The 14,829-nt window shown below is 38.0% G+C and overlaps 1 protein-coding gene across 3 annotated transcripts in view; it reads right to left on the minus strand.

The window, feature by feature from the left end:
• NVL (nuclear VCP-like) overlaps positions 1-14,829 on the minus strand; it is an 83,576-nt gene that overhangs the window by 34,965 nt on the left and 33,782 nt on the right. For 2 of the 3 annotated variants that reach the window (XM_005690510.3, XM_005690513.3), the window contains exons 16-18: positions 11,408-11,470; positions 8,639-8,758; positions 4,634-4,733 (exon numbers count right to left, since the gene is read on the minus strand). In XM_005690510.3, coding sequence (XP_005690567.2) covers positions 4,634-4,733; positions 8,639-8,758; positions 11,408-11,470 — 283 coding nt within the window. Of the gene's footprint in view, positions 1-4,035; positions 4,086-4,633; positions 4,734-8,638; positions 8,759-11,407; positions 11,471-14,829 lie in introns of those variants that run through there. The other variant, XM_013970109.2, reaches the window with a different exon arrangement.

Below are 14,829 nucleotides of genomic sequence, written 5' to 3' on the forward strand. Positions count from 1 at the left end.
CCCAGCAACCATGCTCCTGGGCATCTATGTCAAAGAAACAAATTATGTTCACACAAGAACCCAGATGTAGGTGTTCAGGGCAGCTTTATATGAAGCACTCAAAAACTGGAAACGAACATAATGCCCCCAAAAAGAGAACAGGTAAGCAAACTAGGACCTACCTCCACACCACAGAATATTACTCAGTACTGAAAAGGAATAGCCTATTGATACATACAAGAATTCAATCAGTCTCATACTATGCCACCTGATGTGAAGAGTTGACTCACTGGAAAAGAATCCTAATGCTGGGAAAGATTGAAGGCAGGAAGAAAAGAGGAATACAGAAGATGAGATGGTTGGATGGCATCACTGACTCAACGGACATGAGTTTGAGCAAACTCTTGGAGACGGTGAAGGACAGGGAAGCCTGGTGTGCTGCAATCCACTGGGTTGCAAAGAGTCAGACACGACTTAGCAACTGAACAACAAGGGCATTAGAATAGGTGAATAAAGCCAACCTATAGGTCACATTTTGTATGATTACTTTCATACAAAATTCTTAAAAATGATACAGTTATAGAGATGGAGAACAGACTAGCAGTTGCCCTGAGTTAGAGATGGTGGGAGAGAGGTGGTTGTTTCCATAAAAGGACAGCAGGAAGGAGGTCTGTGTGGTGATGGAACAGTTCTTGTGTTGACTGCAATGGGATTACATGAATCCACACATGTGCTAAAACAGCACAGAAATAGACAGAATTACACAAATGTCTATTTCCTGGTTTTGATTTTGTACCATAGTCATGTAAGATGTAACAACTGGGTAAATGGAACTGCTGTGCATTATTTTTTATGATTTCCTGGGAGTTTATAAATGTTTCAAAATGCAGTTATTAATTTAAAAAGTCACATATTTTATAAAAAGAAAACTAGATCACATCATTCCCATTCAAAAAACCTTCACGGCAGAATAAAACCCACACCCCATACTGTGGCCTAAAAGGCCCCTTGTTTCTCTCCATTACTCACTCCCCACTGCCCCCCACCAAGTCTTTTCACTTGAGACACACTGGCCGTGCTGGTTCTCCAAACTTGTTCTCACCTAAGGGCCTTTACACTTATTGTTTTCTACCTGGAATGCCTTCTCTCAGATTATTGTATGGCTCAATTCTTCACATTATTTGGGTTCCTGCTCATATGTCACTTCTTCTGAAGAAGCCTTCCTGGACCATGATAATCTAAGTTAGCATTCACTTCCTCAAAATAGACATTCTCCATCCTCTTACCCTGTTTTATTGGACTGCCTATTACTTATTCCCTGTTCAGCTCCAAATCAGAACATATGCAGGCAAATAAGTTTTCTGAATTGTTAACCTTTGAATTCCGAAAGCTCAGTAGGACCAGGCATATAATAAAAATTCTGTAAAAATGAGTGAATGAGTAAATCTTCTGAGATTAATGGTATGACTGATCCATATACAACACCAAACCATAAGGCTGAATGTATAACTTGTACCATAATATCAAGAATATGATCAAAGAAAAATTTACATAACAAGGATTAAAGATAACTACATGTTTTTACATTCCGACTTCTCTCTCTCTGAATCTGGCTCTTCCTGTCACTGTCCTGACCAAGAGAATTTGTCTAATCTGGGCCCTACCTTCAAGAGGAATGGCAACTTCTGCCTTTATCTCTTTGAATCCAGCTGTTATCTAAGAGGGGGGAGTACTCAGAGAGCCATGCTAACAGAAGTCAAGCCACACGGCGAGGCCTTGGAATTTGACAACCGCAGAAGGAGAGGGGAGGCATAAGGCCAAGGAGCACCAAGGCACCAGACACGGAGCAGAGAAGTCACCTCGGAAGGGGTGCTCTGGCCCAGCCATGCCTGCTGGCGGCATGCGGATCACAGATGAACCACCTGGACAAGCCCTCCCTGAATTCCTGACCTACAAAATGACGAACAAGGCAGAAATGGTGATTTTAAGACACTAAGTGTTGTAGCAGTTTGTCACGCAGCAATAGCTGACCAGAACATCAGGCAAGAGAGGATTTCTTAAAGCTAACCAGGAAATAAGTTATAAACAACCAAACAGAATGTCACAGGATAGAATACAATGGGACAGAACTGCCAAATTAGCATCAATACAAGCAAAGAGACCCAGAACCTCTGTTTTTAAATTTATGTGGCTCCTCAATGTAACAGGGAGGAAGTGATGGGTGAGGTACAGTAGAGAGGAAGACAATACTCACGGATGCTGGAAAGAACAAAACACAGGGGCCACACGATGATTCAACCTCCATTCACTGGCTAAGCTCAACAGACTACTACACTCAGTTGTCCGTTTTACAATTAAGGAGAATCTGGAGGAGTTCAAAGATGAATGAAGAGATCAGAGGAGGTGAAAAAAAACATGAGGAAAGACAATGTACCTGAATCCTTTTGAAGGAAAGGATTTAAGTAAAATTTAAGTAATGCTGAAGGATCCACTATTTTCTAATCTACAGAGATTAAACTAAAAGATAAGATGTCTACAATAAACATGAATGAAAAATGTTGAGTGCAGTTAAAGACAGAATAGGTTATTATGGCAGACCAAACACTGTCTTCTTGAAATCTGCTAAAAGATCTGCAGCTGCTTGGGAAAGGCAGGATGTGATGCTATCCAAATTTGAGACCTTCAAGGTTTCTTCTAGGATGACTCTGATTTTATGACCCAACAACTATTCCTACTGCCAATACCTGAAGTGTGTATGACGATGATAATAATTACTTAACAGCTACTTGCCACATACTACAATATATACATTACCAACATAACTTAAGCTTTGTTGACAACACTGCCTATTAGGCACTATCATCCTGATTTTACAGATGAATAAGTACTGGTTAGCAAGATGAAGTAATATATGCTCAGGATTAATGTGGTACAGTAACGAATGAGTACACTGGTAGTTACCTCAGGCTCTTGGCTAGAGTTTTCTGTGCAACAGGAGTGTTTTTGTTATGCTAAAGAGATGACTCAAGGTTGGCCCCAATATAACTTCAGGATGGGGCCGGTTATCAGAATGACTAAGCATCTGATTAGAGGGTTGGAACTTGTAGCCAGACACCTGAGGAGGCAGGGAGACTGAGTTCAATCACATGGCTGAAACTTGAGGGAGATTCCTGGTCGATGAACACACTGATGGCACAGGAGGGTGACGTGTCCTGACTCCGTGGAGAAAGGGCCTGGAAACCATACCACCTCTGAGATCTAGCCCCAAGTGTACCCTTTATAATAAACTGGAACTGTAGGTATAGTGCTTTTCTTTTGTTAGTCCTTCTGGCAAATTATTGAACATGAGGGCAGTTATGGGTATCCCCAAGTCTGTGTAGCAAGTTGGTCAGAAGTGCAGGTGTCCTGGAGACACCACGTGCAGCTGGCATCTGAAGCAGGGGAGTGGTCAAGATGACTTCCCCTTAACTTGCAGGTTCTGGTACTAACTCTAAGCTGTTAGTGTCAGAACTGAATTATAACCTACTCAGTTGGTATAGACCAATTAGGGTTGAAAGAGAAGAGTTGGTAAGATGTGAAGTGCTACAGCCAGGACTCACACCCAGTTCTGCCAAACTCAAAGGAAATACTTCTAATTCAAAGTAAGAGTCTAATTCAAAGGTGTTAAACCATAACACCTTTCAATTTTTCTTTTTAAAATGAAATGGTATACAATTCATGAAGATTTTAGTATCTGTACTAATGTATGAGAAAGGAAAAATCATATCTGCTTAGAAAACTGAAAAATCCATTTAAGCAATTAAAGTCCCATGTCCCTGCTGGCAGACATAGTTAGAAACCTCAATGCAGGGCAGCTATGACAGAGTCACTCATACGGATGGCGAAGTACCAAACAATATGAAAACAATTTAGGACCCAAAGTATAAGCCACCTTCAGTATTTCTGAAGTTTTGAGCCTTTTTCTAAGCTCTTCCCAGAGGACTTAAGCTTTTTAACAATTTAAAAAATAAGTTAAGTGCAGGTATATGGATAAGCTTCTAGGATAAAACCATAAACACCCACCTTCAGCCTTCAGATACAGTGAAAAAGAGCCCGGTTCCTGTGTCCTATAAGCGTGAGAGGAACCACAGGATATAAATCCTGATAATACCAAAGTGTATGTTACAAGTGTTCTTGGCTAACAAGACAACTTTATGTGTACCAACACAGAAAAAAAATCTTATAGAATCCAGGCAATACCACCACACACACACACCCACACACCCACACACCCCAACACAGAAAAAAAATCTTATAGAATCCAGGCAATACCACCACACACACACACACACACACACACACACACACACACACACACACACACACACACACACACACACACACACACACACACACACCCCAACACAGAAAAAAAATCTTATAGAATCCAGGCAATACCACCACACACACACACACACACACACACACACACACACACACACATCCATTTTTAAAAAATTATAGCTGACTTAAATGCTTTCTCAAGTTTTATTCCAACTTATGAACCAAAAAGGGATTCCCCAAACTTAATCTTCTTTAGTAGGATGTATGTAAATTATACTCTTTGTAAATGCTGGAAGTTTTTAGACTTAGCTGTTTTAGTCTTCTTTCTTACCTGGTCTGTTAGTGGCTGCCATAATAAAAACTTGCTGACGTGTTTCCAGACCATCCATCTCTGTAAGCAGCTGATTCACCACTCGGACACTTGCCCCTGTCTAAAAACAAATAAATATAGCTCCATCAGCTCCTAATAAAAAGAAGAACACACTGCTGTTTTTTTCCATACAAAATATTATAACTGCTAACTTGAATGAAAGCTTCTGTCGAAAGATATAATATCATTTCTGAAGAAGTCACTGTATCTAATCACTGTGCAAAACATGTTCTTGTCAGTGTGCTTCCCCCGCAATCTTGCTACTATCCAAAATTCAGATGAGGAAACCAAGGCTGCGAGAGGCTGTTTGCCCAAGGTCTCACAGCTAGATAAAGATAGAAATGAAATTCAATCTCAGGCTCAGCTGGTGCCAAAGTCTTACACCTCTGAGTCAGTTGAAGAAGCAACAGCTGAGAATTCAAAATCCTGTGATAAACCATAATGGAAAAGAATATGAAAAGAAATGTACATGTGTATAACTGAATCAATTTGCTTCAATACAATTACTATTATACATAATTGCATTAATATTAAATATTAATATAACCAATAACATATAATATTAATGTACTGCTGCTGCTACTGCTAAGTCGCTTCAGTCGTGTCTGACTCTGTGTGACCCCACAGACGGCAGCCCACCAGGCTCCCTCGTCCCTGGGATTCTCCAGGCAAGAACACTGGAGTGGGTTGCCATTTCCTTCTCCAACGCATGAAAGTGAAACATGAAAGAGAAGTCGCTCAGTCACGTCTGACTCTTCGCAACCCCACGGACTGCAGCCCACCAGGCGCCTCCATCCATGGGATTAATATACTAAATATCAATATAATTAACACCATCAATTAGTTTAATACAAATTAATACAACACTGTAAATCAATTATACATCAATAAAATAAATTTTAAAAAAAGATCTAATAGCTACAGTGAATTTCCCTTTGGGCAAATCTAGACTCAGCTCTTTTTTTTTAAGGTATTTAAAGATTTTTTTGATGTGGACCATCTTTAAAGTTTTTATTGAATTTACTACAATATTTTTTCTGTTTTAGGTTTTGGTTTCTTGGCTGCAAGGCATGTGGGAGCTTAGATCCCTGACCAAGGATCAAGCATGCACCCCTTGTATCGGTAGATGAACTTTTATCCACTGAACTGCCAGGGAAGTCCCAAGACTCAGTGTTTGGATGCCAGATCAGGCTCCCCAGGACACTGGATATCCAGAGCCATCAGCTGGGACACTGAGGCCTTTTCTCTTTTCCATGAAGCATATAATACAAAGCTCAGGGCAATATCCAAGAGAAAGATGCAAGAAGTTGGTGAAGAAAGGGTTATTTACCCATTAAACAGAGAGCTTTAAAATTCACAATGAAGGAAATGAGAAAAGTAGTGCTGTGCTTCTTTTTGTCATTAATTGCCTTTTTTCAACATAAATTTTGTGTACAGAGGCAGTAATGAGTTTAACACACTGATTTCTCCAGAAAAAAATTTTGGTGTACCTTATTATCACTCGTTGGAGACATAGCATTAACAGTCAGGACATTAACAGAATTATAATCCAGATTCAAGAAAAAAAAATAAAGAAAAAAAAAAACCACAACACTATTCTACCTAAGCAAAAACCTCAGAATTGATTTTATTATATTAAAATGTAAAATTTTATATAATAAAAAAAGATAAGTGATAAAACTGGGGAAAACAGTACCAATACACGTAACTAGTCAATAGACTAATCGCCATCATATGTAAAGAGCTCTTATAAATTAACAACAACAAAAAAGGGAAGACATGTTATATGTGTTGCCAAAGCAAGCACAGAAAAACAGAGTCAATAGCAAAAGGGTCAGAGACATGAATACTAAAATTTAATACCATGTTTTGACAATAAAACTGAGAAAAATAAAAAGATAGGTATTACTCATTATTGACAAAGATATAGGAAATAGTTATTTTACACACTGTTGTTAACAGATGCATATAACTGGCAGTTTTTGTGAAAAAAGATTTAGTATTAACTTCCCTGGTGGCTCAGACAGTAAAGTGTCTTGCTTACAGTATGGGAGACCTGGGTTCGATCCCTGGGTCGGGAAGATCCCCTGGAGAAGGAAATGGCAGCCCACTCCAGTACTCTTGCCTGGAGAACCCCATGGACAGAGAAGCACAGTAGGCTGCAGTCCATGGGGTCGCAAAGAGTCGGTCATGACTGAGCGACTTCCCTTCCCTTCACTTCAAAATATATGTATACATCTTCTACCCAGAAATTCTACTTCCAGAACTCTCACACATTCCCACATGGGCACAAAAGTATGTGAAAGAATCAATACAGACGTATTTGTAAGAGAAACAACTAGAAACAATGTAAACGTCCCAAACATAGGAATTATTGAGTTAAATCTTCTCTATCCAGACTGTGGAATATTTATGTAATAGCTAAAAAATAAGTTATTAAGAACATGGGGAAAGTGTCAAGATAGGATGACCACATCTATGTTAAAAAAGAAGTTGAAATCATACATGTTTTTAACATTACAGAAAAAGTTCCAGACCACAAATGCAAAACACTCAGCTGTCAGCAGAAGTAACCTCCAAGAACAACAGGGAGGAGAACAGGAAGAAAAGATCTGACTCTCTTTATACTTCATTTGAATTTTTCCCAATATGTATTCATGAGTAACTTACATGATTTAAAAAAAAAAAAGGATACAGTTAATTTTAAAATATTTTCAGAATCCCCTTCAGGTGAAAATGTTAAAGAAAAACATATTCTGAATACAAAAATGTGAGGGAGCAGTGAGGCATGAGAGAGAGAACCTAGAAGTTAGAAATGTAGTTCATATGGACGCAGACTTCTTTGAGGGCAGGGAGCTGACTGGACATATACCTCAGTGAACTCCTAATTTAAATTACCAGTTGATAACAGAGAGACGCAAACCAATGAACAGGCTGTCAATGAAAGAGAAGGGAGTAAAAAGTAAAATGCAGAGCATGGCACGCCTCCACCAGCTGGACATAATGTGTAGGGTTTTGCCTGGGATACACATTAGGTTTTGGAGTATGACAGCTGGCAAGAGAACCTTGGAAGGATCTCTGCCCTGGCCACTCACATCACTATCAGAGATAAGACTGCAATAAAAGATTTTTTGCAATACTGCTGACTACTAGGTGAGGAAACAAAAGTGCTATGATATCAAGCACATTTATCCCAGTCAAGTTTTGTTTCTGCAACTTTTGAACACTTTTGTGAATTTTAAGCAAAATGAGGCACCTTATGAATGTTTCACAATCTAAGAACACACATAAAATAACTATCTGAAGATAAATCACAAGAGAAATACAATCACTTCCTTAATCATCTTGTGATAAATGTACTTACAACACAGTTTTCGCTATTCTCTTCAAAAGGTTATGTTTTTTTTTTTATATTATGCTTCACTACTCTTCCAACTCTTTTATAACAGTATTCCTGAGAACTATTTCTGGGCACTCATTGTACTGAAATTTCTTAAGAACAGTGATTCACAGTAGTAATGCAAGTGGTAATTAATGCAGATCAGTTTATGTCTTCCCCAGATAGAAATGGTGCTGAGTCTTAAAGTATATTATCTGACCCTACTCGGAGCACATGATGTCTTAAATTATATTTTCTACTGTTTCAGGAACCCTGAAAACAATCATCAGATTACAAGGTAAGCTATCCAGAACTAACATTCCATTCCCAACAACACACTTGTGTCAAACAGGTATGAGAAACCAAAATAATACACAGAAAAACAAAATGAATATAGAGACTAATAGAAATAAAACTGTTATCCTTAGGCCATTTTCAAATTACTAGGTTTCTTCACTTAAATAATCTCAGCGTTCTCAAGGAATGACTTTATAGAAAAACTATTTGAACTCTACATAACTTTACAAAAAATTAAAAAAGGTTTGGTGCTTCAAAAAAATCTGCAATCACTAAACTATGATACCTACCTCTCTGGCTGATCTTCGAGGGCATAAGGCATCCACTTCATCAAAGAATATCACACAGGGTGCTGAGTTCTTGGCTCGTTGAAAAACCTGTCGCACAGCACGCTCACTCTCACCAACATACTGACCATACACAGAATGGAAAGAAAATGTAGAAACAGTTCAACTTTGGAGTTTGGGCCAGATTGTAGTAATACTAGTTTTAAATGACATGTATATATCAGAGTTCAAAAAGCATTAGGTCAAAACACAGGCAACAGATGACATTTAACCATTCTGACCTACAAAAATAGTTTTATTTGGTTCAACTTCATAAAATTAGCTCTTAGTTAAACTTATTATAAATTTCCTCATTTATAAAATGAAGATTAAATAGAATATAAGGTCTCTTCTAGGTCAAGAAAAACTCCACAATTCTATGGCATTTTAGAACTGATCAAAGCTTTATGCATATAAAACACCCAGCATATATTTTCATTAATTCAACAGTATTTTAAATGAGAAGAGGACAACTTACTGTCCTACTGTTGTTTCTATATAGGTCATCTTGCTAAAGGAAGAACTCATGCGATAATATAGCATCAGAGGAGGCAAATTAAGCCAGCTAGATATCTACCAGGTTTCATAAATGCATACTGTACGGTAAAATCAAAATACAAACCAACTCACAGACAGCTACAACATTAGAACTAACTAAAATTAAATGTCATATGTAAAACAGTTTCACTTTTAGCTAGGCACAAAAAATTATTTGTGTAAAATTTCAACCTAGCTAACTAAGAAAAGCTTTTTTTCTAATAATGCTAAATAAGACAATCTGAAAACATCTTTACAATGGCAATTATACCTAAAGTATCTTTTATATTACTGTATGATTATATGGCCATATGAAAGTAATTAAGGCACAGAAGACATCAGAGATGACAGCGATTAAAGTACTTTTGTTTTCTATTTGAGTAGATCTTCTTTTCTTCAGATCTGTCCAATACCTTTCATTGTACTTTTCCTTATTCTGCTTCTCTCACATGACCTGCTTTCCCAACCTACTTCAACACAGTTCTTGCAGTCTAAAAGACCATTGATCTTTCTTCCCATTGCTCTCTCATCTCTTACAGCACCTCCTACTGTTATAATTTCTGAGCTATCCTACAATACCTTCACCATATTACAAGTCCTTGGAAAGCAGAAGCCATGACCATTTCAAATTTTTCTGTGACCATAACATCCTGCACAGTGTACAAATACAGTAGACCAACTTAGTTCCCTGAAAAAAATCTAAATTAACAAAAATTAAATTTGGAATGCTGAACCAAAACATTCAGTAGATATATTTAAATTATTATCATTTTAAACTGATTGATTTTGGCTGCACTGGTCTTTGCTGCTGCACTTTGACATGTATATAATGCTCAACTTAAACATCTATCCAGAAAAAAAAACTGAGTATTTTTTAAAAATTTCTAATTGGAAGATAATAATTGCTTTGTAATACTATGTTGGTTTCTGCCATACATCAACATGAATCAGCCACAGGTATACATATTTCCCCTCCCTCTTGAACCTTCCTCCTATCTCCCAATCCATGCATCCCTCTAGGCTGTAACAGAGTTAAGTTTTGAAAACTGTGGTTATAAGTCATTCAATATACTATTACACATAAAACTAATAACTAGAGGCAAATATATCAACAAGGGAAATATTATAATGTTTAACAAAAATAACAAAATCAAGTTATAAAAGAACACATACCATTTATAAAAAGTGGCTTTGTTTTTATCATTTATGAAAGCAGTTCCAAACATATAATGAAAGTAGACATACAATGTAATGAATCCCAAATACCTCCATCACCCAGCTTCATAATTATCAACACAATTCATGATCAGTTTTATTTCATCTAAACCCTGTCCACTTTCTTTCTACCTGTTATTTTGATGGAAAGCCCAGACATCATAACTTTATTTATAAATATTTTACTACCTCTAAAAGATAGTAGTTTTAACATTAACTACATGACTACCACACTTAAAAGTTATTTTCTTAATTTAGGGATAAATATATAATATATATAGTAAATGTAAAAAGTGTACTGAATGAACTGAAAAAGCCTTTTTAAACAAATGATACCATTTTCATTTCTTCTTTCTTTGAATATTACGGAATGGCATTTTTACTTTTCACAGGCATAAACAGGAAATAAATTCAAAGTCTCAAACTTGAGATACAAACTGCTTAACTGCAGTAAGAAGTTGTTATATAGTAAATACTTCAGTGATTTCTTTCCCTCTAAGTATTTTTATTTATTAATCCTTAACTCATCTGAAGGAAAGCAGATTAGGAGTCTGATGACACAGATTCAAATGTCAGCTCCACTAACCCCAAGCTATTGGGCACTGGCCGAGTTATACAACTCCTTGAAACTTAAGTTTCCTCATCTGTGAATCAGGGCAACAATATGTACCTCACAGGGTTGTTGAAGAATAATACATGTAAAGTGCTTGACAAATTTGGAGTTAACACTTTAAAATGCTGACTATTTTGATTATTTCCATTTTGCTGGTGAAAAAATCTAGGCTCAGATGTTAACAGACTTAATTAAGAAAGCATTTATACACAGCGAACAGTACAGCAAAGCAAAGCTCCATATCTTCACTCCTAATGCAGTGATTTTACCAAAATATCACGACTATTTCAAAATTCTGAGGACCCTATAATCTGAATGACCATTACTTTTCCTAATAAAAAATAATAGCTAATGCCACAGCAACTTACCATGTTTAGTAATTCAGGGCCCTTGACAGATATAAAATTTAACCCAGACTCATTCGCAACAGCCTAGTAAGAGAAAAAAGACACAAATAAGATAAGTACACAATAAAATACTAATAATGTGTGATAATACAAGGAATTTTTGCAGTTTATCTCTATTTCCCCCTTTTCATAGCTGCCTCTTTCTCATTAGAAGGAAAACAGACAAATGGGAATAAAAAGAAACTCAATACTCTTCACAAATTATTCAGACAAAAAATCAGATGGAAATGACCAGAAACATTTATGTAAATCTTTTGTTTGCATAAATGTGGTATATGTAAGCATATTTGAAGCCTGAGTTTAGAATCCTAGTAGAAATCTCAGTGGGCACAAATGCCCTGCCCAATGAAAGCAATCAGTCATTCATTCATTTATAATCCAAAATTCAGAAGCATCAATATCAGTCTTTACGGTACTTCAGTCAGTTCAGCTGCTCAGTTGTGTCCTACTCTTTGCGACCCCAAGGGCTGCGGCACACCAGGCCTCCCTGTCCATCACCAACTCCCCGAGTTTACTCACACTCCTGTCCATTGAGTTGGCAATGCCATCCAACCATCTCATCCTTTGTAGCCCCCTTCTCCTCCCGCCTCCAATCTTTCCCAGCATCAGGGGCTTTTCCAATGACTCAGTTCTTTGCAACAGGTGGCCAAAGTACTGGAGTTCAAATCAGTCCCCCCAATGAATATTCAGGACTGATTTCGTTTAGGATGGACTGGTTGGATTTCCTTGCAGTCCATGGGATGCTCAAGAGTCTTCTCCAACACAATTCAAAAGCATCAATTCTTCGGCGCTCAGCTTTCGTTACAGCCCAACTCTCACATCGATATATGACTACTGGAAAAACCATAGCTTTGACTAGAGGGACCTTTGTTGCCCAAGTAACAACTGCTTTGAGAGCAACAACTCTGCTTTTCAATATGCTTTCTAGGTTGGTCATAACTTTTTTTCCAAGCAGCAAGAGTCTTTTAACTTCATGGCTGCACTCACCATTGCAGTGATTTTGGAGCCCAAGAAAACAAAGTCTCTCACTGTTTCCATTGTTTCCCCATCTATTTCCCACGAAGTGATGGGACCAGATGCCATGATCTTCGTTTTCTGAATGCGGACTCTTAAGCCAACTTTTTCACTCTCCTCTTTCACTTTCATCAAAAGGCTCTTTAGTTCTTCGCTTTCTGCCATAAGGGTGGTGTCATCTGCATATCAAGGTTATTGCTATTTCTCCCAGCAATCTTGATTCCAGCCTGTGCTTCATCCAGCCCAGCATTTCTCATGATGTACTCTGCATATAAGTTAAATGGGGGGGGGGGTGACAATATACAGCCTTGATGTACTCCTTTTCCTATTTGGAACCAGTCTGTTGTTCCATGTCCAGTTCTATCTGTTGCCTCTTGACCTGCATACAGATTTCCTAGGAGGCAGGTCAGGTGGTCTGTATTCCCATCTCTCGAAGTATTTTCCATAGTTTGTTGTGATCCACACAGTCAAAGGCTTTGCTACTGCTGCTGCTAAGTTACTTCACTTGTGTCCGACCCTCAGCGACCCCATGGACGGCAGCCTTCCAGCCTCCTCCGTCCATGGGATTTTCCAGGCAAAAGTACTGGAGTGGGGTGCCATTGCCTTTTCTGCAAAGGCTTTGACATAGTCAATAAAGGAGATGTTTTTCTGCAACTCTCTTGCTTTTTCAATGATCCAACGGATGTTGGCAATATGATCTCTGGTTCCTGCCTTTTGTGAATCCAGTTTGAACATCTGTAAGTTCATGGTTCAAGTACTGCTGAAGCCTGGTTTGGAGAATTTTGAGCATTACTTTGCTAGTGTGTGAGATGAGTGCAATTGTGTGGTACTTTGAGAATTCTTTGGCATTGCCTTTCTTAGGGACTGGAATGAAAACTGACCTTTTCCAGTCCTGTGGCCACTGCTGAGTTTTCCAAATTTGCTGGCATATTGAGTGCAGCACTTTCACAGCATCATCTTTTAGGATTTCAAATAGCTCGACTGGAATTCCATCACCTCCCCAACTTTGTTCATGATGATGCTTCCTAAGGTCCACTTGACTTTGCATTCCAGGATGTCTTTCTCTAGGTGAGTGATCACACCATCATGGTTATCTGGATCATGAAGATCTTTTTTGTATAGCTCTTCTGTGTATTCTTGCCACCTCTTCTTAATCTCTTCTGCTTCTGTTAGGTCCATACCTTTTCTGTCCTTTATGGTACTTACAGATTATTTTTTAATAAAGATTAAGCTGTATGGTTTAAAGCCAAAGATAGCAACAAAGGAGAAATATATGGTGACATATTTAGAAGAATCCAAAAACTATACTGTACAGGCAGAGCTGAAGTCTAAATAAAATCACTCAAAACTTCAAAATGATCAAGGAATAAAGCTCCTTTCTATGTTTAAAACTTGATATCTGAGCTCAAGATTTGTGTTCAACACACTCCTCAGTATCTCCACTTCGATCTTTCAAAAAATTTTTCCATTTGGATCTTTTAGGAATTCAAGTCTGTCATTTCCAAAGCAGCACTCTTGAATCTCCCAAAGCCCAAACTCTCCAAACCCCACACCCTAAATTCTTTTCCTCCTCATCCCAGTAAATACATTTTCTAAGCCAAAGCCACGGTGTCTCCCCTTGATCTCTTGTTAGATCAGTGAACCCATATGGAAGTTCTACTGGCTCTAATGCTAAAATGTAGGTGAGTCTGTCACTTCCTATTTGTCCACTATACCATCACCTTCATCCACACCATGTCCTATTGTCTGAACCTGCAAAAAACCCAGATCAAACCAAACCCCCAAAACCCTGACTAGCTTCCTTTCCCTCTTGCCTCCCTCCAGTCCATTTTCCACTTAACTGTCAAGGAATTCTTAAAAATGTAAATAAGAGGGGAGGGATAAACTGGGAGATTGCGACTGACATGCACACAGTATCATATATAACATGGGTAACTAATAAGAACCTGAGGTGCAAATATAACCAATTCAAAAACAAACACGACAAGGCACCCAGGCCAGGGAACTGCATCAACCCAGTGAATCCACATATTAGCTTGCAGGACCTTCCTTCTGGCTACAGTTTTCCAAAACTGTTGCGAAAAAAATGCAGACCAACAACCCCCTCCTTTGTTCTCATCTGCCTCCTTTGCTCCCAAACTCCTTTACAGCAATGCTGTATAAGAGTACTAGAAGCATTAAGCAAGAAAATTTAATGATATAAGTAAAAGTAAGTTTAAAAAATCTTACGTGTACACACATACACGAGCAAATGGCACTGTGGATATTTGGTATTTACTGAGGAGCCACAAATTATTTGGCTGCTGTGAAACTTACTAAAAATGCCATTCATTTTATTTTTTGATTCTATAATTTTATTTTTAATCAAT

The sequence above is a fragment of the Capra hircus genome, chromosome 16 (genome assembly GCF_001704415.2).
Source record: "Capra hircus breed San Clemente chromosome 16, ASM170441v1, whole genome shotgun sequence".
NCBI classification, from domain to species: domain Eukaryota; kingdom Metazoa; phylum Chordata; class Mammalia; order Artiodactyla; family Bovidae; genus Capra; species Capra hircus.